General features: G+C 31.4%; 1 protein-coding gene across 3 annotated transcripts; it reads left to right on the top strand.

Annotated features, from left to right (window-relative positions):
* The first annotated feature begins 10,773 nt into the window (after positions 1-10,773).
* LOC101506252 (chaperonin 60 subunit beta 4, chloroplastic) lies at positions 10,774-16,536 on the top strand. Of its 3 annotated transcripts, XM_004490264.4 has the most exons (14): positions 10,775-11,049; positions 11,142-11,267; positions 11,715-11,852; positions 12,083-12,178; positions 12,620-12,862; positions 12,946-13,180; positions 13,921-14,090; positions 14,234-14,311; positions 14,602-14,673; positions 14,756-14,860; positions 15,310-15,402; positions 15,517-15,609; positions 15,810-15,936; positions 16,137-16,536. In XM_004490264.4, the coding sequence occupies exons 1-14, from the start codon at positions 10,912-10,914 to the stop codon at positions 16,157-16,159; spliced, it is 1,737 nt and encodes a 578-aa protein (XP_004490321.1). In that variant the 5' UTR covers positions 10,775-10,911; the 3' UTR covers positions 16,160-16,536. The 3 variants fall into 3 exon arrangements, 1 of the variants encoding a protein (XP_004490321.1); XR_189426.4 differs by lacking the exon at positions 16,137-16,536 and having other exon boundaries at positions 10,774-11,049; positions 15,310-15,431; XR_012161830.1 differs by lacking the exons at positions 15,517-15,609; positions 15,810-15,936; positions 16,137-16,536 and having other exon boundaries at positions 10,774-11,049; positions 14,746-14,860; positions 15,310-15,354.
* Positions 16,537-25,428: the final 8,892 nt, after the last annotated feature.

Genomic DNA, 25,428 nt, shown 5'->3' with positions numbered 1-25,428 from the left:
ATGGAATCCATATTTTTAACGTGTTTGAAAAATTAGGGTTTGTAATTTGGGAATTTGGGAATTTTGATATATATATTATGGAATCCATATTTTTAACGTGTTTGAAAAATTAGGGTTTGTAATTTGGGAATTTGGGAATTTTGATATATATATTATGGAATCCATATTTTTAACGTGTTTGAAAAATTAGGGTTTGTAATTTGGGAATTTGGGAATTTTGATATATATATTATGGAATCCATATTTTTAACGTGTTTGAAAAATTAGGGTTTGTAATTTGGGAATTTGGGAATTTTGATATATATATTATGGAATCCATATTTTTAACGTGTTTGAAAAATTAGGGTTTGTAATTTGGGAATTTGGGAATTTTGATATATATATTATGGAATCCATATTTTTAACGTGTTTGAAAAATTAGGGTTTGTAATTTGGGAATTTGGGAATTTTGATATATATATTATGGAATCCATATTTTTAACGTGTTTGAAAAATTAGGGTTTGTAATTTGGGAATTTGGGAATTTTGATATATATATTATGGAATCCATATTTTTAACGTGTTTGAAAAATTAGGGTTTGTAATTTGGGAATTTGGGAATTTTGATATATATATTATGGAATCCATATTTTTAACGTGTTTGAAAAATTAGGGTTTGTAATTTGGGAATTTGGGAATTTTGATATATATATTATGGAATCCATATTTTTAACGTGTTTGAAAAATTAGGGTTTGTAATTTGGGAATTTGGGAATTTTGATATATATATTATGGAATCCATATTTTTAACGTGTTTGAAAAATTAGGGTTTGTAATTTGGGAATTTGGGAATTTTGATATATATATTATGGAATCCATATTTTTAACGTGTTTGAAAAATTAGGGTTTGTAATTTGGGAATTTGGGAATTTTGATATATATATTATGGAATCCATATTTTTAACGTGTTTGAAAAATTAGGGTTTGTAATTTGGGAATTTGGGAATTTTGATATATATATTATGGAATCCATATTTTTAACGTGTTTGAAAAATTAGGGTTTGTAATTTGGGAATTTGGGAATTTTGATATATATATTATGGAATCCATATTTTTAACGTGTTTGAAAAATTAGGGTTTGTAATTTGGGAATTTGGGAATTTTGATATATATATTATGGAATCCATATTTTTAACGTGTTTGAAAAATTAGGGTTTGTAATTTGGGAATTTGGGAATTTTGATATATATATTATGGAATCCATATTTTTAACGTGTTTGAAAAATTAGGGTTTGTAATTTGGGAATTTGGGAATTTTGATATATATATTATGGAATCCATATTTTTAACGTGTTTGAAAAATTAGGGTTTGTAATTTGGGAATTTGGGAATTTTGATATATATATTATGGAATCCATATTTTTAACGTGTTTGAAAAATTAGGGTTTGTAATTTGGGAATTTGGGAATTTTGATATATATATTATGGAATCCATATTTTTAACGTGTTTGAAAAATTAGGGTTTGTAATTTGGGAATTTGGGAATTTTGATATATATATTATGGAATCCATATTTTTAACGTGTTTGAAAAATTAGGGTTTGTAATTTGGGAATTTGGGAATTTTGATATATATATTATGGAATCCATATTTTTAACGTGTTTGAAAAATTAGGGTTTGTAATTTGGGAATTTGGGAATTTTGATATATATATTATGGAATCCATATTTTTAACGTGTTTGAAAAATTAGGGTTTGTAATTTGGGAATTTGGGAATTTTGATATATATATTATGGAATCCATATTTTTAACGTGTTTGAAAAATTAGGGTTTGTAATTTGGGAATTTGGGAATTTTGATATATATATTATGGAATCCATATTTTTAACGTGTTTGAAAAATTAGGGTTTGTAATTTGGGAATTTGGGAATTTTGATATATATATTATGGAATCCATATTTTTAACGTGTTTGAAAAATTAGGGTTTGTAATTTGGGAATTTGGGAATTTTGATATATATATTATGGAATCCATATTTTTAACGTGTTTGAAAAATTAGGGTTTGTAATTTGGGAATTTGGGAATTTTGATATATATATTATGGAATCCATATTTTTAACGTGTTTGAAAAATTAGGGTTTGTAATTTGGGAATTTGGGAATTTTGATATATATATTATGGAATCCATATTTTTAACGTGTTTGAAAAATTAGGGTTTGTAATTTGGGAATTTGGGAATTTTGATATATATATTATGGAATCCATATTTTTAACGTGTTTGAAAAATTAGGGTTTGTAATTTGGGAATTTGGGAATTTTGATATATATATTATGGAATCCATATTTTTAACGTGTTTGAAAAATTAGGGTTTGTAATTTGGGAATTTGGGAATTTTGATATATATATTATGGAATCCATATTTTTAACGTGTTTGAAAAATTAGGGTTTGTAATTTGGGAATTTGGGAATTTTGATATATATATTATGGAATCCATATTTTTAACGTGTTTGAAAAATTAGGGTTTGTAATTTGGGAATTTGGGAATTTTGATATATATATTATGGAATCCATATTTTTAACGTGTTTGAAAAATTAGGGTTTGTAATTTGGGAATTTGGGAATTTTGATATATATATTATGGAATCCATATTTTTAACGTGTTTGAAAAATTAGGGTTTGTAATTTGGGAATTTGGGAATTTTGATATATATATTATGGAATCCATATTTTTAACGTGTTTGAAAAATTAGGGTTTGTAATTTGGGAATTTGGGAATTTTGATATATATATTATGGAATCCATATTTTTAACGTGTTTGAAAAATTAGGGTTTGTAATTTGGGAATTTGGGAATTTTGATATATATATTATGGAATCCATATTTTTAACGTGTTTGAAAAATTAGGGTTTGTAATTTGGGAATTTGGGAATTTTGATATATATATTATGGAATCCATATTTTTAACGTGTTTGAAAAATTAGGGTTTGTAATTTGGGAATTTGGGAATTTTGATATATATATTATGGAATCCATATTTTTAACGTGTTTGAAAAATTAGGGTTTGTAATTTGGGAATTTGGGAATTTTGATATATATATTATGGAATCCATATTTTTAACGTGTTTGAAAAATTAGGGTTTGTAATTTGGGAATTTGGGAATTTTGATATATATATTATGGAATCCATATTTTTAACGTGTTTGAAAAATTAGGGTTTGTAATTTGGGAATTTGGGAATTTTGATATATATATTATGGAATCCATATTTTTAACGTGTTTGAAAAATTAGGGTTTGTAATTTGGGAATTTGGGAATTTTGATATATATATTATGGAATCCATATTTTTAACGTGTTTGAAAAATTAGGGTTTGTAATTTGGGAATTTGGGAATTTTGATATATATATTATGGAATCCATATTTTTAACGTGTTTGAAAAATTAGGGTTTGTAATTTGGGAATTTGGGAATTTTGATATATATATTATGGAATCCATATTTTTAACGTGTTTGAAAAATTAGGGTTTGTAATTTGGGAATTTGGGAATTTTGATATATATATTATGGAATCCATATTTTTAACGTGTTTGAAAAATTAGGGTTTGTAATTTGGGAATTTGGGAATTTTGATATATATATTATGGAATCCATATTTTTAACGTGTTTGAAAAATTAGGGTTTGTAATTTGGGAATTTGGGAATTTTGATATATATATTATGGAATCCATATTTTTAACGTGTTTGAAAAATTAGGGTTTGTAATTTGGGAATTTGGGAATTTTGATATATATATTATGGAATCCATATTTTTAACGTGTTTGAAAAATTAGGGTTTGTAATTTGGGAATTTGGGAATTTTGATATATATATTATGGAATCCATATTTTTAACGTGTTTGAAAAATTAGGGTTTGTAATTTGGGAATTTGGGAATTTTGATATATATATTATGGAATCCATATTTTTAACGTGTTTGAAAAATTAGGGTTTGTAATTTGGGAATTTGGGAATTTTGATATATATATTATGGAATCCATATTTTTAACGTGTTTGAAAAATTAGGGTTTGTAATTTGGGAATTTGGGAATTTTGATATATATATTATGGAATCCATATTTTTAACGTGTTTGAAAAATTAGGGTTTGTAATTTGGGAATTTGGGAATTTTGATATATATATTATGGAATCCATATTTTTAACGTGTTTGAAAAATTAGGGTTTGTAATTTGGGAATTTGGGAATTTTGATATATATATTATGGAATCCATATTTTTAACGTGTTTGAAAAATTAGGGTTTGTAATTTGGGAATTTGGGAATTTTGATATATATATTATGGAATCCATATTTTTAACGTGTTTGAAAAATTAGGGTTTGTAATTTGGGAATTTGGGAATTTTGATATATATATTATGGAATCCATATTTTTAACGTGTTTGAAAAATTAGGGTTTGTAATTTGGGAATTTGGGAATTTTGATATATATATTATGGAATCCATATTTTTAACGTGTTTGAAAAATTAGGGTTTGTAATTTGGGAATTTTTGTTGAGATGGAAAAACGCTTTGTAAAAAGTGATAAGGCTGAAACAAGTTCTTTGCTTCAGAATTTAATTTCCATGAAGTATCAAGGCAAGGGAAATATAAGAGAGCACATTATGATGATGTCCAACATTGCTTCTAAGCTTAAAGGTCTAAAGCTTGAGTTGTCAGATGACTTACTCATTCATTTAGTATTGCTGTCTCTTCCTTCGCAATTCAGTCAGTTTAAGGTGACTTATAATTGTCAAAAGGAGAAATGGACTCTTAATGAGCTCATTTCATTATGTGTGCAAGAAGAGGACAGGCTGAAGCAAGATAGGACTGAAAGTGCTCACTTTACTAGCATCTCTAAAGACAAGGGCAAAAGGAAAAGAATTGAGGAGCCCAAGAACAAAGCTGCTGCTAAGGGTCCAGAACAAAAGAAGCAGACTAAGGATAACAACTGCTTCTTCTGCAGGAGTTCTGGACACGTGAAGAAGGATTGTGCCAAATATCACGCTTGGCGTGTTAAGAAAGGTATGATTCTGTCTTTGGTCTGTTCTGAGGTTAATTTAGCTTCAGTACCTAGAAACACTTGGTGGTTAGACTCTGGTGCAACTACTAACATCAGTGTTTCAATGCAGGGTTGCCTGAACTTCCGAAAGCCTAGTGATACTGAAAGATGGATCTATGTAGGAGATGGGAAGAAGGTAGAAGTTGAAGCCATAGGAAAATTTAGATTATTATTAAGTTCCGGTCATTATTTGGATTTAAAAGACACTTTTGTTGTACCGTCATTTAGACGGAATTTGATCTCTATTTCTTATTTGGACAAATCAGGATATTATTGTTCATTCGGGAATAAAGAATTTACTTTGTCTTTAAATTCGAATGTTGTTGGAACCGGTTTACTTTCTGGTTATGATAATCTTTATTTGTTGGAAACTGTGGCTAACTATAATGAAACCTTGAATGTGGAATCACGTGGTACTAAGCGGAAAATTGACAATTTCAATTCAGGGGTGCTTTGGCACAAGCGTCTAGGTCACATCTCTAAAAATAGAGTTGAACGACTTGTGTCAGATGGAATTTTAGATTCCATTGACTTCACAGACTTTAACGTTTGTGTAGCATGCATTAAAGGAAAACAGACTAAAGATAAGAAATTAGGCGCATATAGAGCTACAGACGTCTTAGAATTGATACATACGGACATCTGTGGGCCATTTCCAACTCCTTCTTGGAATGGTCAACAATATTTTATATCATTCATAGACGATTATTCTAGATATGCCTACCTTTACCTAATTCACGAAAAGTCCCAATCAATAGACGTGTTCAAATCCTTTAAGGCAGAAGTTGAGAATCAACTTAATAAAAGAATTAAAAAGGTCAAATCTGATCGTGGTGGTGAATACTACGGCAGATATGACGGTTCAGGTGAACAACGTCCGGGACCATTTGCCAAATACCTAGAGGAATGTGGAATCGTCCCACAATACACTATGCCGGGGTCACCCAGCATGAATGGTGTAGCTGAAAGACGAAACAGGACTCTTAAGGATATGGTAAGGAGTATGATTTGTCATTCCACCTTGCCAGAGTCACTCTGGGGAGAGGCATTAAAAACAGCAGCATACATTCTTAATAGAGTACCAACTAAGGCAGCGGCTAAAACACCTTATGAGCTTTGGATTGGGCGTAAGCCTAGTCTGAAGCACCTTCATGTTTGGGGATGTCCAGCTGAGGCAAGGCCTTATAGGCCGAATGAAAAGAAATTTGAACCCCGAACAATTAGCAGCTATTTTATAGGGTACTCAGAAAAATCAAGGGGCTATAAATTTTATGATCCTAATTTGAGAACAATTTTTGAGACGGGAACGGCAACGTTCTTTGAGGATATTGAGTTTGGGGGGAAGATTAAGGTTAAAGATTTTGTCTTTGAGGAAGAATCGGTAACAATTCCAGAACTGATTCTTCCACCAATTGACTTTCCCATTATTGAACAAACTCAAGATGATCTGGTTGTTCAGGAAGAACAAAATCCAGATCAAATTCAAGATCCTCAAGAACAAGTGCCTCAAGAGCCAGCTCCATTGCGGAGATCCACTAGAGAAAGGAAAAATGCTATTTCGGATGATTATGTAGTATTTATCAATGAGGTAGAGGAAAATGTTGGCATGACGGAAGACGACCCAGTCAACTTTCATCAAGCCATGCAAGATTCTCGTTCAGATAAGTGGATCGAAGCAATGAATGAGGAGTACAAGTCTATGCAAGACAATTCAGTTTGGGAACTTATCCCATTACCTGAAGGAAAGAAACCCATTGGTTGCAAATGGATTTTTAAAACCAAGCGGGATTCCAATGGTAATGTGGAGAGATATAAGGCACGTCTTGTAGCTAAGGGTTATACTCAAAAGGAAGGGATTGATTATAAAGAGACTTTCTCTCCGGTTTCATCGAAGGACTCTTTAAGAATAATCATGGCTCTTGTTGCTCACTTTAATTTGGAGCTTCATCAAATGGATGTAAAAACAGCTTTTCTCAATGGCGACATTGATGAGACGATCTATATGGTGCAGCCAGAAAACTTTGTGTTGGGAGACCCAAAGAATATGGTGTGCAAACTAAGAAAATCCATTTATGGGCTAAAACAAGCTTCTCGTCAATGGTACCATAAATTTCATCAAGTAATTCTCTCATTTGGTTTTGAGATGAATACAGTTGATGATTGTGTGTATCATAAGTTCAGTGGGAGCAGACATATTTTCCTGGTCTTGTATGTTGATGACATACTGCTTGCCACTAACGATATAGGCATGTTGCACGAAACTAAGAAATTTCTATCAAAGCATTTTGAGATGAAAGATCTTGGTGACGCCTCTTTTGTATTAGGAATTCAGATACACCGAGACAGATCTCGAGGTATTCTTGGATTGTCACAAAAGAGCTATATCGATAAGGTTCTCAAAAGGTTTGGGTTACAGGATTGCAAACCAGGGGACACCCCAGTTGCTAAGGGAGACAAGTTTAGTCTCAAACAGTGCCCTAAGGGAAGTTTGGAAATTCAAGAAATGCAAAAGATCCCTTATGCTTCAGCTGTAGGGAGTCTTATGTATGCCCAAGTATGTACGCGTCCAGACATAGCGTTCATAGTAGGGATTTTAGGCAGATATTTAAGCAATCCAGGTCTTGACCATTGGAAAGCAGCCAAGAGGGTCATGAGATATTTGAAGAGAACAAGAAACTACATGCTCACATATAGGAGGTCAGACCAGTTAGAGATCACTGGGTACTCTGACTCGGATTTTGCGGGATGCCAAGACAGCTTAAGATCAACTTCAGGCTATGTCTTTCTGTTAGCTGGTGGAGCAGTTTCTTGGCGTAGTGCCAAGCAAGGTCTTACTGCCTCATCAACTATGGCAGCAGAGTTCGTAGCAATCCATGAGGCATCTGACCAGGGCATTTGGCTGAGAAATTTTGTCACGGGGCTGCAAATAGTTGAAGGGATTGAAAGACCACTCAAGTTGTATTGTGACAATAGATCAGCAGTCCTGTATTCTAACAATAATAGGAGCTCAACCAAGTCAAAGCACATTGACATTAAGTTCCTAGTTGTTAAAGAGAAGGTACAAAGTGGACAGATATCCATAGAACACTTAAGGACAAACTCCATGATTGCGGATCCACTCACTAAAGGTCTACCACCCAAGGTCTTTCATGAGCACACTGCTCACATGGGTGTGCTACAGCTTGAGGAATCTTGATTTTAGTGGGAGTTTCGTCCATTATGTAATTCATGTTCTATGTTTAATTGTAAAGTACAAATACATTGTATTTGGACTTTCTGATCAGAAATAAAGTTTAAAGTATTCAGTTTTTGGTTACTTTGTACATTTAAGTTATGGTATGATCTCATTCGATAAAGTAGGACCAGTTGAAAATTGACATGCATTGACCAACTTCATGTAATTTTCATGCTACACTTTTCATAATGGGTCTATGTCATTTAGTTGTGTCAGTACGGGTGATCATTGATGGGTTTAGTTATGCTTATTATGACGAAAGCCTCTTTGGTTCCATGTGCTGATATGATTAATGGACGGGACAATTTGGATTATACTCAAGGTAATTATAATGACATTTTTGACGTCATAAAGTCTAACACACTCCTAAGGATACATGTGTGACCAGTGGGAGATTGTAAGATTTATGGGTCACATATGTAATTAATTAATAAAGTGTGTTAGGGTCATTATATAATTAGCCAATAAACTAGGGGTCAAATAAAATATAATAGTTTATGGCTAAAGAGCATAATGGTTATGAAAATTAATAGTGTAGATACCAAACAGTTTCTAATTTAATGAGGGGCTGAATTGGAAATACTGTAATTTGGGATATAACTAAAAATAGTTATATATAGGGGTAATGGTCCCCAAGGCAAACACAACAAGACTATTCAGTTTCAAAACCCTAAAGGAGAAAATTCTCTGGTTCTCTCTATCCCCATCAAGAGAGCAAGGTCTACAGGGTGTTTTGCTAAGGAAGATCACCCAACCCATTGGCTCTATCATCATCATCTCAGGATTTCATTAATGGCAATTCCCACAGGTACGCTTCCGTCTTTGGCTATTCATCATGTAATTGACATGGATTGTTGAGCACAACGTTATTAAGGTTTTTCCAACATGATATATTTGTATATTGGACATTAAAAACGTAATTTTTTTTTTCTTTCTATTTTGTTAATGATATAAACACTTGTGATTTGAAAATTCTGATTAAAGACTTTTTCATGATTTAAATAGTTAATTCATAAAACTATCAAAAATTGAGAATTGTGTTAAAGATTGAATTTTGTTTTTACATAGTATTTTTACCATTTGTCATTTGTGTTTCAATTAAGCCAAATCTAGATTCTATTATTATAACTTTGCTGGATTCAATCAAATTGTCTTAATGGTTTTAAATTCTCCATTCTATTAATTATGTACGTAAGTTAATTGCGATATCTTTTAAGTCTAAACGCGAATGATCTAGAGTAGTTCATTATCGAATGATATAGAGTAATTCATTAAAATGTTCGTCATTATAACCACTTATTTATAAAAGGATTAAATAAGTTTTTATTTCTTAAAAAATAAAAAAATTTGTTTTTAGTTCCACTAAAAAAAATCACATTTTTTAGTTATTACAAAATTATTTTGCAAAAAATTTTAGTCTATGTTGGAGCGAAACATGTTTAAATGTTTTTCAACTTTTCAACTTTTAAATTTTTGAATGTTTTTATTTTTTATTGAGAAATTTTTATAATATTATAAATATATCTGAACAAAATCATTTAAATATGTTGGCGTTACAGCAAAGATTAAAACTACATGCATGATAATTTTGTAAGAATTAAAAATATAACTCTTTTACCATGATAAAAACAAAATTTTGAAATTGTATAGAAATTAAAAATTTATTTGACCTTTTATTAAATGACTTAAATATATAGATATCACATTAACTACTTAGAATATTTTACTAACCACTAAAATATAAATCATTAACAACTTAGAGTATTTATTTTAGAGTATTTATTTTAGTGGTTAATAAAATCCTTTACGTGTTCTATTAGATATCTATATACATTATCACAACAAATTCAATATGATTTATCGAGAGGTTCTAAGGTGAGTTGAAATTAAAAAAATGTATTCATGTGTACGATAAAAGTCATAGATGGAAAAATATAACAACCAACTTTATTGAAAGAGACTTAGGAATAGAGTGTCAAAAAAATGTGAATAATATCCGATAATGGGTCACGATAAAATATATGTTTGATTGTTGTTGAGATCCTTACTTGGTCTTTGTAATTTTTATGTATAATTTAAAAACATAAACAAAAAATAAGAGTTGAAGAGATGCCACCATCCTTTCTAATTTTTAGTTACATGAATAAGGGAATAGTTTTGTATTTTAATCATGTGGTTTCTATGAGAATAGACTCTAATAATCGGTATTTCAATTGAGAAATAAGTGTTCACCTAAAATTGGAAATGAGCTCAATAACTACTTAAATCCAATCATTTGATTAAAAAAAAAAGTAGTTTTTCATTTAATTTAAAAAAATGGTATTTAAAAAATAGGATACTAAATGAACCGATTATTTTGCATAACAAGTAAGAAAATAAAAATGTAGAAAATATAAAAGCAAAAAATAAAAAATAAAAATGGAGAGTTGCTTACAATAGCACCAAAAGTAATTGTAAGATATTTTTCCTTTCCATTTTCTTTAGTGCAGAGATATCTCTGCTTTTTACCGCATTACTCTTATCCACCAAAATTCTGCAAACTCTAAACCATTGCATCATTGTTCAACTTGTTTCTTTCCGTACATAGTTCAAACACACAAAGCCATGTCATCTTCTTCTCCATCACCTATATCTGCTGCGTTCTCCTTTTCTAATTCATCTTCACTTCCTAGACCCCGAACAAGAGCTATGTCCAAAGAGCTTCATTTCAACCATGATGGTGCAACCACAAAGAAGCTTTTGGTATCATAGACTTCTTTTATTTTAATTCCTTTAATTTGTTTAATTCTTTTCATAAAAGTGATTTGAGTAAGTGAGTTCTCATTGTGTTGCAGGCAGGGGTGGACTTAGTGGCAGAGCTGCTTGGTGTTACATTGGGTCCTAAGGGGAGAAATGTTGTGTTGCACAACAAGTATGGTCCACCCAAGATAGTCAATGATGGAGAAACTGTTCTCAAAGAGGTGTTATTTTTTTTTCTTTCTTTTTAGTCATTCACCGTACAAAGATACTAAACACGACATTGATATTCAAACAAGTGTAATAATTTCTAAAAAATAGAAGTGATTGAATGTAATGACAAGTGTCAGTGTTTGACATGGACACGTGTTCATGCCAATTATGTCTTTAATTTAAAGTGTAAGTGCTACTTACCAATAGAGTATTTGCTTCTTCCTTCTATTGGTAATTGTTTTGTTGTATGCAATATATTATTAGTTTTAAGTATTTACTAGTGGAGGAATGTTTAAGTGAAAAATATACTATTTTAATTTTTGTTATTTTTGTTAATCAAAATTTTGAGGTGATTTTTCAATATTGAAACACTTGGGACCGTTGCTTGTTTGGTTTAATAACTTTAATCAGGTTTAGTAACATTTTTTTTGTGCTTTCTTTTTGTGATGTTATTTAAGATTGAATTGGAAGATCCATTGGAGAATGTTGGAGTTAAATTGGTGAGACAAGCTGGTGCAAAAACCAATGACTTAGCTGGTGATGGTTCAACTACATCTGTTGTTCTTGCTCATGGCTTAATCAAAGAAGGAACAAAGGTACATAAATAAAAACCCTTAGTGAAAATAGCAGTATTAGATTTTACCACATTTGAAGGTTTTTTTAATGAAAAATTTACATACATAACAATACTTAAAAGTTACAAATATATATTTTTAAAGTTGTAAATGAAGTTTGGAAAATATTAGCTTCCCGTTTATGCTAATGCCACAAATGCTAATGACTTTGAAAAGGGTCTTCTTAAATTTTGTGCTTTATTGTCTTTTAGGTTATTGCAGCTGGAATGAATCCTATCCAAATTGCTCGTGGGATTGAGAAGACAGCAATAGCTCTTGTTTCGGAACTTAAGTTGATGTCAAGAGAAGTAAGCTCTATTATCTAGTATTTTATCGAGCAAACACTCATTTTTGTATTGGGCGCTGTTAAAGTTACAAAAACATACATTAATTTGTCTTTCATTAGTCGTTTGGTCCTCAAACGGTCTTTCCTTAATTAGTTTGATCCTAGAATGTATCTTCGTTAGTCAATTTGGTCTATGAAATTTCTAACAAAATAAACTTACTGATGTTTTTGTTGTTTTGATAAATTCAAGGACTATAATGACAGCGTCTCACACTTTTATGGATGAAAATGATTATTTACCCATAGTTTTTCTATGATTTTTGTTAAAAAAACTGCTGGAAGAATCGACATTTCAAGAATTATATAGCTTGAGATGATGATTTAATTATGGATTTTTCTGCCTGTCAATTTTGGTTGCTGGAAAATTCTTTGCTGAATTCAACAACATTGGTTGCATTTGTAGGTTGAGGATCATGAACTTAAAGATGTTGCGGCAGTCAGCGCGGGGAACGATTATGTCGTCGGAGAAATGATTTCTGAGGCTTTGGATAAAGTAGGCAGAAAAGGAGTAGTGACAATTGGAAAAGGGAAGTACATTGAGAGTAGTCTAGAGATAGTCGAAGGAATGCAATTCGATCGCGGATATCTATCTCCATACTTCGTCACGAATCGAAGAAAGATGACAGTTGAACTTCACAACTGCAAGGTATAACAATTAGTATATAATAAAATCCTCACATGAATTCTATAAAAAAATAATTAGATGTTGCATGAATTCTTTGGTTGCAGTTGCTTTTAGTTGACAAAAAGATCACAAATCCAAAGGAGCTGCTTAACATATTGAATGATGCAGTGAAAGAGAAGTATTCAATTTTGATAGTTGCTGAGGGAATTGAGCAGGAAGCACTTGCTCCAGTTATTAAAAATAAACTTAGTGGTGTGCTTAAGGTTGCTGCTATTAAAGCTCCTGCATTTGGTGAACGGAAAAGCCAATACTTGGAAGATATTGCCATCTTGACTGGAGGTAATTTAGAAGCTTAAATTTTGTTTGTAGATATATTTTTAAGAATAAATACTCAAAATTTAGTCCCTGAAATTTAGGTACCTAATTTGAAACTAAGTGAAAAATGGCTGATGCATCTTGATTAACATTTTGCAATTTTAGAAATCATTTTAAAATATTGATAATATGGAGTACTATGTTGATATGGTTCTATAATTTTAGAGACTAAATTAGGTATTTCCTTTCTTTTCGAAACATCTACAAGAAAAATTAGTGTCAGAAGAAGATGAATGTAGTTGCTTAAATTCTTACTTTTCAATATGGTTCATTGAAAATTTGAGTAAGTTCTTTGATGCTTATATTTGTGCTTAATTACGAAGACAGCGCCAAAATTAGTTGTCAACAACTTTCTTTTAAGCAAAATGGTATAGAAAAACATCACTTCTGGGAAATAGATCTCAACTAGGTTACCACCAATGAGTCTAGCAATAGATGCTTCAAGCCTCTACTAAGAGCTACTTCAATTGAAGTCATGCCTCCACCAAACTAAGCAATGAGCCAGTTATGCCTAAGTCAATTCTTAATGGAGGAGGACATGTGATGCTTGGTTTGTTCCCACTAAATGAAGTACTAATTCTCATTTTCATCAATATGGTAAAATAATAAATGGTGAAAGAAAGCATGACTAGCTTCTAAGCATAGCTTTCATTCAATTCATTTTCTAGTTATATTTACTCTCCTGCATTCTTGTGAATTTTCAGGTATTGTAATAAGAGAAGATATGGGTTTCACCTTAGAAAAAGCTAGCAAGAATGTGTTGGGTTCTGCTACCAAGGTTGTCATAACAAAAGATTCTACCTTACTAGTCACTGATGGGAGTACTAGACCATCAGTTGAGAAGAGGGTTAATCAACTAAGGAGGCTAGTTGAGGTACAGAGAGAACTTTTCCAATGTTTGAATATTTTCACTTGATTCACTGTATAATCTTAGAAGTAACATGATGCATCGTTACTGGTTAACAACTTTAGAAGAAGAAAATCACCTACACCACACATCTAATTCATATTTTGCAGAATACCGATGAAAATTTCCAAAAGAATATATTGAATGAAAGGATAGCAAGATTATCAGGTGGCATTGCCATTCTTCAGGTAGTATGAACTTCATTAATTTAATTTTCATTTTCAGTATTTAGAATTTAAAAATTCTGTTTCTATTTAGAAAATCTTTTTAGAAACAACTTATGACATGTCCATAAGCTATTTTTTACAAATTTCAATGATCTCTCTAGGGTAGTTTATGAAAACAACTTATATGAAAACAATATGATTTTATTTTACCTTTTGTTAGAAAATAGCTTATACATAAGCCTTGATATGATAAACGCTTATGCTATAAGAGTTTAACTAAGTTGTTTATGAACCTGAAATCCAAACTATAGGTAGGAGCACAAACACAAGTAGAGTTGAAGGATAAACAATTAAGAATAGAAGATGCCTTAAATGCAACCAGGGTATTTCCTTTTCTTGGCTTTAATGAGGTTAGTTGAAATAATTGATAGTTAAGTTTCTAAGTTATAATTTAGAACATTGCAGGCAGCAATTGAGGAAGGTGTAGTAGTTGGTGGTGGCTGTAGCCTTTTAAGGCTTTCCATGAAGGTTGATGGCATAAAAAGTCTCCTAGACAATGAAGAGCAGAAGGTAATTTCAGACCCATTTACTTTCAAACAACTTTTTTATTTTCATTCTCAATTTCTTACTTTTTACGTAGATGGATGGAATGGCATTTGGTTATGAATTTCCTTTTTTTGATTGTGATGAGAGAAGATGAAAGAAAACTAAAGAGAACACATTTCCATAAACACTTAAAACAACATTTTGAAAATTTTGAAAATATTCAATCTATTCTTAGTATACATTTTTAAAAACTTCTCTAAGGTCTTCTATAATGTTTATTTTATCGGTGAAAATGAAAACAGGAAACACCATAAGTAAACGGACCCTTATCTTTTTTATACAACTAAATTCTCCCTTATCGTGTTTAAAGATTGCACTAAAATTAGGCTCCAATATTAACAAGCATTCTTTTTGTTTTGTGCCTTTTTGCTGATTATAAAATATGGAAATCTTATTTGTAATGCTATTTGTAGATTGGAGCTGAAATCTTCAAAAGAGCTTTGAGCTATCCTGCTAGAATGATAGCGAAAAATGCTGGTGTAAATGGCAATATTGTCATAGATAAGGTCCTGAGGATGTTGAGAAACTGTTTTTTGTAAGAGATTGATTATCAATGATATTTTTGGATCTTCTGTAGTGCTTAATTGATTCAACTCAACAACATATCTTATGTCATGCAGGTTTTATCAAATGATAACATGAATTTTGGTTACAATGCTGCTAGAGATTGTTATGAGGATCTCATGAAGGCTAGAATCATGGATCCAACAAAGGTATAGTGAACATTTGAATGCCTTTCACAGAAGATATAAGGAAAAATAAATAAGTGTGACAATACTATTAATGCAGAAAGAAATGCGCATAGATTTCAATATATGAAGGAACACATGCAAGTGTTGAGTGCTAGTGTACTAAGAAATACACATGATGTTCAATATTGTAATTGTAATATATATGTTGAAAATTGCTGCAGGTAGTTAGGTGCTGTATAGAACATGCAGCTTCTGTGGCCAAGACATTTCTAACATCTAATGCTGTTGTCATTGACCTCAAGGAACTACAACCATTGCCACAGAGAAAGCCAATGGCTGCTAGTTCAGGTACTCAAAAGGTCACTCATTTCAAATTATTTAACCGTATGTTTGAATTGGCAGAAAATTTTAATCACGGTGCAAAATCACTGTAACGCTAACAAAATCACAATAAAAGAGAAAATTGGTGATCAATAGCCAATTTAAACATATACAGTAATAATATCTTCCATTATATGGATGACAGTGTTGATGTTTGATAAATTCAGGTTTGGGACCAATTGGCTTGTAAAAAGGAAAGTTGTACAGTTTAGTTCTGCTTTAGAATCCGGCTTCTATTTACCATTCAAGTATTCACGAAGACTAATCAAGAAGCATTCAGAGACATGACTCAATTAGATAGAAAATCCATATATGCTTTGTACAAATGGGGGCACTGATCGACCAGGAACACACCCAAATGAAGTTAATCAAAATTAATTTGGCTGTGACTAGCTTGAAGGACTTCAACAATGTGAAGTGTTACACATATGAGCATAAGGAAAATGGTTGCCTCATTTTGTACCTAGTGGATTTTAGCAAACCATTCTGTATTAAAATCATTTTCTAATTGTCATCAAATATCAAGCATTCATCTTTATATCAGAGAAAATTAATAATTTGAAGTCATTACTCTTTGGATTTAATTCATATATATACACTCGGTAGAAAGAATTTCTACGGTATTCAATCATGGCCTTTGTATTATTTAAAATATTTGATTTTAATAATAAATATTTCTAAAGTTATACATGTATGTATGTAAAACTTTATACTGAGAGTATATTAAAACTAAACTTTTGGTCTTTTATATTAATCTCAAATTATTTTTATTAAAGCCTAACTATTCATGTGTTCCTATCTTTATGCAACGTTCCGTCTTTGGCTCCCAACACTCAAGTGTTATACGTATGGTGCCGAATGTAGGGACAATGTTCTAGTGAGTTGGTGGGGTACCTACAAGTCATCTGACACTTAAGTTGGTTAAAGTACGAGGAATATGAAAAGTAAATGAAAAGTTGGTGCGTTATGTGAGGATGGAATGCTATTTATAGATGTGCTGAATAGTGATTTCGACGTGAATTCTTTAAATATAATTTTGGTCATTTATTTTTAGTCAAAAAATGTTTTGGTCTTTTATTTTTTTTAAGTCGATTTAGTCTTTTATCTTTTTAAATCGGTAGTGATTTGGTTCTTTTTGTAGAATCATAACAAAAGTTAAATACGTGTCAGTTACAGCGTATACTCTTATCCACTTAATTGAGATAGATCCAAAATGACGTCGTTTCATGTGAGAAATGAGTTTTGAATTGGAGGGAAACAATCACTCTCGTTGCAACGTAGAGAAACAAAGCAATTTTGGAAGGTACGAGTTAAGATGAAACGACGCCATTGAAGGAAAAGACATAAATGATGCCATTGATCGCAACACCATTGAAGGGAAAATGAAAAAAACATTACAAGCTTGAAGGTAAGTGGTGTAGGGTTTCAAAAATTACGATTTATCCATCTTGTTCATCACGAATTTGCTTTCTTATTCGATACATTTTTTAGGGTTTTTTTGTTGTTTTTTTATCAGTTTCAAAAATACGATTTGTCCATCTTCTTCAACACAATTTCGCTTTGTTTTGAGACACATTTTAGGGTTTTATTCATTGCATTTTTGCTTTGTTTCGAAAGTTACGATTTTTCCATCTTCTTCAACACTAGTTTACTTTGTTTTGCGACACATTTTAGGTCATACTTTGATGTTTTATGCCTTCTTGAAAGTAAAGGTTACTCAAGGGTAGATAGAATCTATGACACCCTAAATCTCAAATTAATTAGTTATTTGTTTTTTTTATTTATTTTGGAATTGATTAATGAAATTCTAAGAAAAAAATATGTAAAAACTTTCATTATAAGGTAAAGAGCATCACGTAATCACTTAACATGTCACATTAATCCAAAAATATCCATCAAATTTAACAACACGAAATTGTAATATTAGACAACAAAATTCTTTTGAAATACACATAAATAAGTTTGGTAATAAATGCAGATATAGTCCCAATTTGATGTCACTATCAAAGCGGGAATTCCCAAAATAAAAAGACGTTCAAAAATGACGTTAACAAAAGGTATATAGTAAAAGTCTTCAAGATAAGACGACTTCTGACATTCTGAGGGTACTAGTCATCACTTTTCGCTTCCAGCTCGTCTACGTCCATCGTAAGCGCCAAATACAAACAACAAATGGTGAGTTTCGAAATTATGTAACAATATAAGATAAGCGAGGAGAACACCAAGTAGTCAAATTGGAACAAACATGAGAAATATTCAAGAACTTAAAATCAAAGGCTAATCCAAATCAATCACAAGAATGAAATGTTATGCATGTCTTATACTCATGCTTCTTTATCATTTGGTATGAAATGTTATGCAGTTTCTATGGAAACTTTCATCACATTGATTCCTAAACTTGTCAATCCATAGAAATTGAACAATTACCGACCCATTACTCTTATAGGAAACCTATATAAAATCCTTTCCAAGCTTCTAGCTAACCGTTTGAAGAAGGTTTTGCATAAAGTGATTTCCATCAATCAATCGACATTCATTTCATTGTGTCAACTCCTTGGTGGAGTTATTACAGAAAATGAAATTATTGATTGGGTGAAGAGAAAATGTGATAAATGCTTTCTCATAAAGGTTGATTTCGAGAAGGAGTAAAACACAGTGAATTGGAATTACTTTCTCTACGTTATGAGACATAAGAGTTTTGACAGTAAATGAGATAATTGGGTGAAAACTTGCACCAATTCTGTTATGACTTCATTGCTTGAAAATGGGAGCCCATCAGAGAAATTAATAGAAGATAAAAACACATATGGACTCAAACATGCACGGTTCTATCTAGCTTAACTCACTAGCTAAATCGCTTAACTATTGCAAAATTGAAATCATAAGACTTCTTAAGCATTCACACATTTTTCAATTACAATGTATTATTCAAAATTGAACAAGACAACAAGAAAATGTGGAAAGGTAGTGATTATGAATTTAAACATATTTTGAGACTCTCATAAAGTGCTAATAACCCCTTGCAAGTAAGTTGTGCCCGAGTACACAATTTACTGACAAGAATCTATTATCACCCTATGTTTGCAGCTATGTTTGACCTACGACCAATCTCTGATACTAACTTTGTCACAACCCGAAAACTAAACGATGTGACCGGCATACAAACTATACTCCTAGCATGGCAAACCTATCAATTAACTTAACAATTAAGCAAATAAATAGTTCTAAATAACCATTTTGAAAAATAAATAATTTTTCTCAAAATTTCGACGTAGTATCCTCTATAACTTAAACTTTTCCAAATTTATAAAATTTCTGTTTACAGTTTTAACTCTGTCATATTTAAAAGAGCATGATCTAATTGTTTAATACAATTCCCCAAAGGCTTTCTAGACTCCAATAGATGCAACATACATGAAGGATCAACAAACTTTACAAAAAAAAGGGGGTCCTCAATCAAAGAGACCTACCAAAAAAAATATGGTCTAAAATTGAATTTACTAACATCTTACTACTGAGCTGTTTGTGAATCTGGAAAAAGAATAATTGTTTAATGAGGAAACAACAAAAAAAGAATACAACAACCACCACCATCTAGAAGGGAAACACAAAAAAAACACGAATAATTGTTTTACAATCTTGTGGCAATTATGTTATACACATAATAAAATCATTAAATTTATAATTTAACCATTGAAGTAGATACATTTAAAATCCAGTTCATAAAAAAGTGAATCACAATGAGAAACCTTAAAAATATCATAGAAAATCAAACAAGTAAAAATACAAATTCTTGAGAATCAAGATGCGACTTCATCTTATTGATAGTCCTTTCGTCCTAAGGGTGGAATTTCCCTTAGGGTGGCTCCATCTAATAGATATTTGTCTCCTCTCAATTCCGCAATGCATCATCACGCATCAATTATGGAGTTTACATTTCGTTGATAGCATTCTCCTCCTACGATTGACCTCTCTCATAGAAACGGCTCCATCTAACAGGTAACTCTCCCTAATCAAAACGATGTAACTAGGTGCACCTACCGCCGTTAATGATTTCATAATTATAACAACGATTTTCAAAACACGTTTAAAAATCATATCTCATTTCATCGTAACTCATGGAAAAACATATTCAATAGTATAACAATTCAATATTTAAATACTTTATAACTCATAAATAAATCAAACTACAAACATATTATATAACAAAGACTATGAAAATAAATAAATGACGAAATGGAGATAAATTCATAGGTTATGTTTCCCAATTTTTTTTAATAAATGCTTTAATATAGAAAACAAGTAAAATAATAATTATAGCAAAATAAAAATATGTGACAATGGTCGTCATCTACTCACAACTATGGAGAATCGTCTATGTTTGTTCTCCAACAACACTCACAATAGCAGACATGACCTTAGCCGACAAATATGAGTATCAAAGATAATCTCAAGACTTTAGAAAAATTATTCTGAAAATTAGTTAACTCTAGGAAACTATAAAAATCATTTAAGTCTACTCTAAGCACAAAATAATATTTTTAACCAAAACTACATTTTTCTAGAGATTCATACTACAACTAGAGTTATGTATTTACCTCAAAGAGTTTTAATAAATAACTCTCAAGAAATGGGTACCCTTCTATTTCCTTAGATCACAAACCAAAACTTCAAAATTCCAACCAAGAACATTGTAGGAGTATGAGAAGTTATGACTTTGGAGATGTTAAATTCATTTTAAGGGTTGAAGGTTTATGTGTTGTGGAGTGAGAAGAAGCAAGGAGAAAAAGAAGAGAAAAAAATGGGGAAGGTGGATGTTAGTGTAGCCGAGAGAGGGAGAACAAAAAGAAGGGAAAATATGAGGTAGAAAAATGAATTGGATAGGAGGTTGGTTTGATTTTAATTTATTTAATAATAATAATAATAATAATAATAATAATAATAATAATAATAATAATAATAATAATAATAATTTTTTTAATGAAACGGAGCATTTCATGCATTCCCTATACTCTATGCTTCTACATCATTTGGTATCATTCTACTCTTAAATACTTGGTTATGAGGTCTGATACTATGCCACTACAGAAGTAGACGGACAATTCATAAATGACAAAGTCTTCATAGATCCCCTCAACTCAACCCGAAACAAATATACGTGACAGTCAGTGTACTCATATGTTGCACGGTAGCTCCCAGCCTTAGGGAATAACCCACTATCCATTTAAGAATTTCCCACCAGAGGTACTCCAAGGTCTATCAATCTTACCTTACGGTTCGACCGTAGCCCTCCACGATTAGACTCATTCAATTGTACTTCCCTGAAATCACTAGGTTTGTCAGACCCTTCATATATGATGACAAAATAATATGAACTCCAAAAATGTCCAACATCTAGCTCATACTTATTCGATTATCACAACTCAACAACTCTCATTTTAAATTGACAATATTCATCCAAATTTACGTCTATGTGATGACTCTTCATCATATGCATATTTTTAATTGATTTTAGTCTTATTTATCTTTAATCATTAGTTAATTTAAGGAGTTATTGGATATATTTTGTTGATTTTAGTTCTTTGATTTAATGAAATATTTATGTTATTATTTCTTTGATTAAGTAGAGATTTTTCGTTGTTTTGCGTTGTTACTTTGTTTTAGTGTAATGCTGAATTTTGGTGAGTAATCAACATGATCTATGTGGAGTATTTCAGCCATATATGAAGGTGTAGATGTCCAATTGGAGTCAAACTAAGTGCAAATGAAAGCTCAACTCCATAGCTACAACTTTCATGAAGACACCGGAACCCAATTCAGACTCAAAACACGCGCTAAATGCAGAAAACATCAAACAGTAGATGTTGTACGTTTGAAGCGCAAAGACCTGCACCTGGGGCGCATTTCGGCCTTCCTGAATCTGTCGACTTGCGTCTGAAGCGCAAATTTCGCGCCTGGAGCGCGTGGCGTGCGGCTGAATGTTTAAAAATGCAATTTTTTTCTCACTTTTTAAGGATCTTTTGGACTATTGGGAAGTTGGGAGACTTGTACGCTAGCATAAAAACTCAAAGACCCGTTTCTAACACCACTGTAGCATTTTTATCAGAAATCATTCATGAATCTTTCTTGTAATTCTTCTCTAATCTCTATCTTTTTTATCTCTGTCATGAGTAACTAAACCCTATTTGTTAGGGATGAGTGTAACAAGATGAAACCCTTATTTTTCTAATTTGATTTATATTTATATGAATAAATTTATTGAATTATTTTTCTCATCTTCGTGCTTAATGCTTTTTATTGCTTGACCAACAATAAAATGTTCTACTATTCGTATTTTGAAACAAGAGTGGACTTTACGAATGCTTGAGATGAGAAATTCATGCATTTGTAGTCTAGGGATAGATGCAGGTCATGAAACCAATTAAATTAGTTGCAAAGGCAATAGTTTAAAAAGAGAATTCTTGTACAGTAAGGCTTAATTCTAATCTTAAATCCACTAAGGAATTATGAGTTACTTTGGAATTAAAGGTTCTGTCACTAAGACATTAGTGCAAGAATAATAAAGAGAATTTGGTAATAATTCAGTAAAGGAATTCAATAACTAGGATCAACTTAGATACCAAGGTTGGATTCGAAGTGAAACTCATCCCTGACATTTTTCTCATTATAAAGGATCAATTTTATTACTGTAGTTAATTTTAAATATTGTTTCAACAAATTTGGGAACTTTTTGTTCAATATTAGTAATAAAATATAATTCAATAGTAAAACGCAATCTTTGAGTTCGATACTCGGTACTACCGTTTTATTATTACTTGCAACGATTCACTACACTTGCGAAAACGTTTTCATGTTTTTGGCGCTGTTGCTGGGGACAACCATATCACTATTGAATTTAATTTATTTACTTAATTGAAATTTTTTGCTCTACAATAAAATTTTTGCTTTTATTTTAATTTTAATTTTGAAAAAAAAATTGTTTTTCTTTTAATTTTTTTTATTTGTTGAGCTTACTAATGTCGTGTGCTAGTGGTTGGTCTCTTCTTTGTTTGGGATAAGTATTGGCAGTAGAGAAGACTATAATGATGATATTCCGCTACAATTATTTGAAGAGTGTGATACTTGTCTTATATCTGGTATATGTCGCATGATTGAGGGGCAAATCTTGATAGATACATTTTTGGCTTAATTGCAGTTTTGGTCCATCTATTTTAGCTGAATCGCGAAAGTAGTCTCCCCATTTTGGTTCCCCAAACAGAATTTTAGTCCAAAACTTGATGAAATTTCATTTTTTTAAAGTCGTACTACACCATTTATGATTATATATTTCAAGTGCAATTGTTGCAAATGAGATCTTGATGCATGATGTGAGTTAAATAAATGCAAAAAAACTAAAATTTCATCAAGTTTTGGATCAAAATTCTGTTTGAGGGACCAAAATTGAAGAGAAACAAAATGGGGGGACTACTTTCGCGATTCAGCTAAAATTTGGGACTAAAACTGCAATTAAGCCTACATTTTTAAAATATCACCATCAGATCCCTTAGATGCAACCTCTTAGGTGTGACTTTTGCAGAGAAGGACATAGGAATGAAAATTGTTTTGATGACCTTGCCGAACTAGTATAGTGTAGCCGAGAGAGGGAAAAGAAGAAGGAGGGAAAATGTGAGGTAGAAAAATGAACTGGATATGAGGTTGGTTTGATTTTAATTTATTTAATAATATTAATATTAATAATAATAACAATAATAGTAATAATAATAATAATAATAATAATAATAATAATAATAATAATAATAATAATAATAATAATAATAATAATAATAATAATAATAAGTTAATGAAACGGAGCATTTCATGCATTCTCTATACTCTATGCTTCTTCATTATTTGGTATCATTCTACACTTAAATATTTGGTTATGAGGCCTGATACTATGTCAGTACAAGAGTGGACGGGCAATTCATAAATGGCCAACTCTTCATAGATCCCCTCAACTCAACCCGAAACAAATATATGTAACGGTCAGGATACTCATATGTTGCACGGTAGCTCCCAGCCTTACGGAATAACCCACTAATCCACTTAAGAATTCCCCAACAGAGGTTCCCCAAGGTTTATCAATCTTACCTTACGATTCGACCGTAGCCCTCCACGATTAGACTCATTCAATTGTGCTTCCCCGAAATCACTAGGTTTGTCAGACCATTCCTATATGATGACAAAATAATCTGAACTCCAAAAATGTTCAACATCTAGCTCATACTTATTCGATTATCACAACTAAACAACTCTCATTTTAAATTGACAATATTCATCCAAATTTACGTCTATGTGATGACTCATCATCATATGCATATTTTTAATTGATTTAAGTCTTATTTATCTTTAACCATTAGTTAATTTAAGGAGTTATTGGATATATTTTGTTGATTTTAGTTCTTTGATTTAATGAAATATTTATGTTATTATTTCCTTGATTAAGTAGAGATTTTTCGTTGTTTTGCGTTGTTTCTTTGTTTTAGTGTAGTGCTGAATTTTGGTGAGTAATCAACATGACTTATGTGGAGTATTTCAGCCATATCCAAAGTTGTAGATGTTCAATTAGAGTCAAACCAAGTGCAAATGAAAGATCCTATCCATAGCTACAACTTTCATGAAGACACCGGAACCCGATTCAGAATACAAAGACGAGGAAAATGCAAAAAAGTCAAACAACAGATGTTGTGCGCCTGAAGCGCAAAGTCCTGGGACGCATTTCGGCCTTCCTGAATCTGTCGACTTGCGCCTGGGACGCATGGCACGCGGTTGAATGTTCAAAAGTGCATTTTATTTTTCACTTTTAGGGATCTTTTGGACTATTGAGAAGTTGGGAGACTTGTACTGTAGCATAGAAAATCAAAGACGACCGTTTCTAACACCATTGGAGCAGTTTTATCAGAAATCCTTCATGAATCTTTCTTGTAATCTTCTCTAATCTCTATCTTTCTTATCTCTGTCATGAGTAACTAAACCATATTTTTTATGGATGAGTGTAACAAGATAAAACCCTTATTTTTCTGATTTGATTTATATTTATATGAATGAGTTTATTGAATTATTTTCTCATATATGTGCTTAATGCTTTTTATTGCTTGATCAACATTAAAAAGTTCTACGATTCTTATTTTGAAACGGGAGTGGACTTTACAAATGCTTGAGATGAGAAATTCATGAATTTGTAGTCTAGGTATAGATGCAGGTCATGAAACCAATTAAATTAGTTGCAAAGGCAATAATTTAAAAAGAAAATTCTTGTACGATAAAGCTTAATTCTAATCTTAAATCCACTAAGGAATTATGGGTTACTTTGGAATTAAAGGTTCTGTCACTAAGACATTAGGGCAAGAATAATACAGAGAATTCGTTAATAATTCAATAACGTAATTCAATAACTAGGATCAAATTAGACACCAAGGT

The sequence above is a fragment of the Cicer arietinum genome, chromosome 2, assembly GCF_000331145.2.
Source record: "Cicer arietinum cultivar CDC Frontier isolate Library 1 chromosome 2, Cicar.CDCFrontier_v2.0, whole genome shotgun sequence".
Taxonomy (NCBI): domain Eukaryota; kingdom Viridiplantae; phylum Streptophyta; class Magnoliopsida; order Fabales; family Fabaceae; genus Cicer; species Cicer arietinum.
This window is presented reverse-complemented; position numbering and strand designations above follow the sequence as displayed.

What these genes read in the sequence shown, in the direction of transcription:
- LOC101506252 (XM_004490264.4), top strand. Translation starts at nt 10,912, where the DNA reads ATGTCATCTTCTTCTCCATCACCTATATCTGCTGCGTTCTCCTTTTCT. An exon ending in TAGACAATGAAGAGCAGAAG is followed by an intron (nt 14,861 to 15,309) that starts GTAATTTCAGAC and finishes TGCTATTTGTAG; the next exon opens with ATTGGAGCTGAAATCTTCAA. An exon ending in GCCAATGGCTGCTAGTTCAG is followed by an intron (nt 15,937 to 16,136) that starts GTACTCAAAAGG and finishes TGATAAATTCAG; the next exon opens with GTTTGGGACCAATTGGCTTG.